Source organism: Plasmodium gaboni (genome assembly GCF_001602025.1).
Source record: "Plasmodium gaboni strain SY75 chromosome Unknown, whole genome shotgun sequence".
Lineage (NCBI taxonomy): Eukaryota > Apicomplexa > Aconoidasida > Haemosporida > Plasmodiidae > Plasmodium > Plasmodium gaboni.
Genome location: NW_017385379.1, coordinates 1 through 1,342, shown reverse-complemented (window position 1 = coordinate 1,342; position 1,342 = coordinate 1). Strand labels below are relative to the sequence as shown.

At 19.8% G+C, this 1,342-nt stretch overlaps 1 protein-coding gene across 1 annotated transcript; it reads left to right on the top strand.

The window, feature by feature from the left end:
• Nucleotides 1–404: 404 nt before the first annotated feature.
• On the top strand, nucleotides 405–1,321 carry PGSY75_0020900 (hypothetical protein; the record flags this gene model as incomplete). Its single annotated transcript, XM_018783350.1, has 2 exons — nucleotides 405–1,074; nucleotides 1,206–1,321. 2 exons carry the CDS (start codon nucleotides 405–407, stop codon nucleotides 1,319–1,321), a joined length of 786 nt encoding a protein of 261 aa, XP_018638873.1.
• Nucleotides 1,322–1,342: the final 21 nt, after the last annotated feature.

The following is a 1,342-nucleotide window of genomic DNA, read 5'->3' as shown; positions in this document are numbered from 1 at the left end:
AAAAATAGACCATTGTAGGAACAGTAAAAATAAGACATATCTACATTATAATTTAAAGAAAAATATATATTAATAAATATAAAATTTTTAAAAGTTCCCACTTTTTTATTTGTTCTAATAATATAATATTTGTATATATTATATATATATAACATAACTTCAGATAAATCCACATTAATAATAAAAAAAAATAACCCATGTTGTATTAAATATATAATTTTTTTCTTTTTCTTTTTCTTTCTTTCTTTTCTTTTTTTTTGTTAATTTGTATAGACTTAAAAAAATTTTTTTTTTCCTATTGCGAAAAGTATTATATATATATATATATATATATATATATATATTTATTTATTTACTTTTACATTTGTGCTTGATATTTATAATAAAAATCAATTAATTTCGAAATGAATAGGCTTTATTTCCTTGTATTTTTTTTTGTTTGGTGTTTTGCTTGTTCGGTGGAAGGGATGAATGGAATAATACCCCGTAATAAAGAGAGCAGAACCAAACGTTTAATAAAAGGTATAAAAAAAAAGTATAAAGGTTTTACCGAAAGATATAGAAAATCCTTACATTTAAAAGATGAAGATATTATAGGAGCTTATTCTATGCAGGCTTATTATTTTTTTGATAAAAATATAGAGCATATGTTTAAGTGGAGGTTATTTTATAATTTTTGTAAAAAAAGTCCATCTCCATGTAATTATTTTAAATTAAGAAAAGAATTTAAAAAAATATATGAAGGTAGTACATTTACATTAAAAAAATATGTATCAGAAGTTAATATTATTTATAATCAATTTATAAAAGAATATTCAACAGTTAGATTTAATGTTGATTTAAAAAAAAATCATATAGCTAATTTATCTTATACACCTAATTTAACAACACAAATTATGAAATCATTAACCAGTCTTATTAATGATCAACTTATGGAAAATGAATTAAAAAATCCAACATGGAAATTATCTTTTAATTATTTGACTGGAACTAAATTATTAACAATAACTGTTCCTTCAGCTGTGCCAGGACTCAACTTTTTTATTTACTACTACATTACAACTTTTAAATATTGTAAATATAGAAAAAAAAAAAAAAAAAAAAAAAAAAATTAAGGTGTATATATATAAGTTCCTACTGCTATTTCAAATATATATATATATATATATATTTATATATGTTCATTTCATTTTTCCATTTTTCAGATTATTCAAAATTGTTTGGTACACTTGGAAATATATATTTTAGATTTCAAGGTAGTATTAAAAAACATAACGTAGGATATTTTAGTATTGAAAGAAGGTATGAAAGAAAAACATAAACTATTACGTTCATTAGTTAA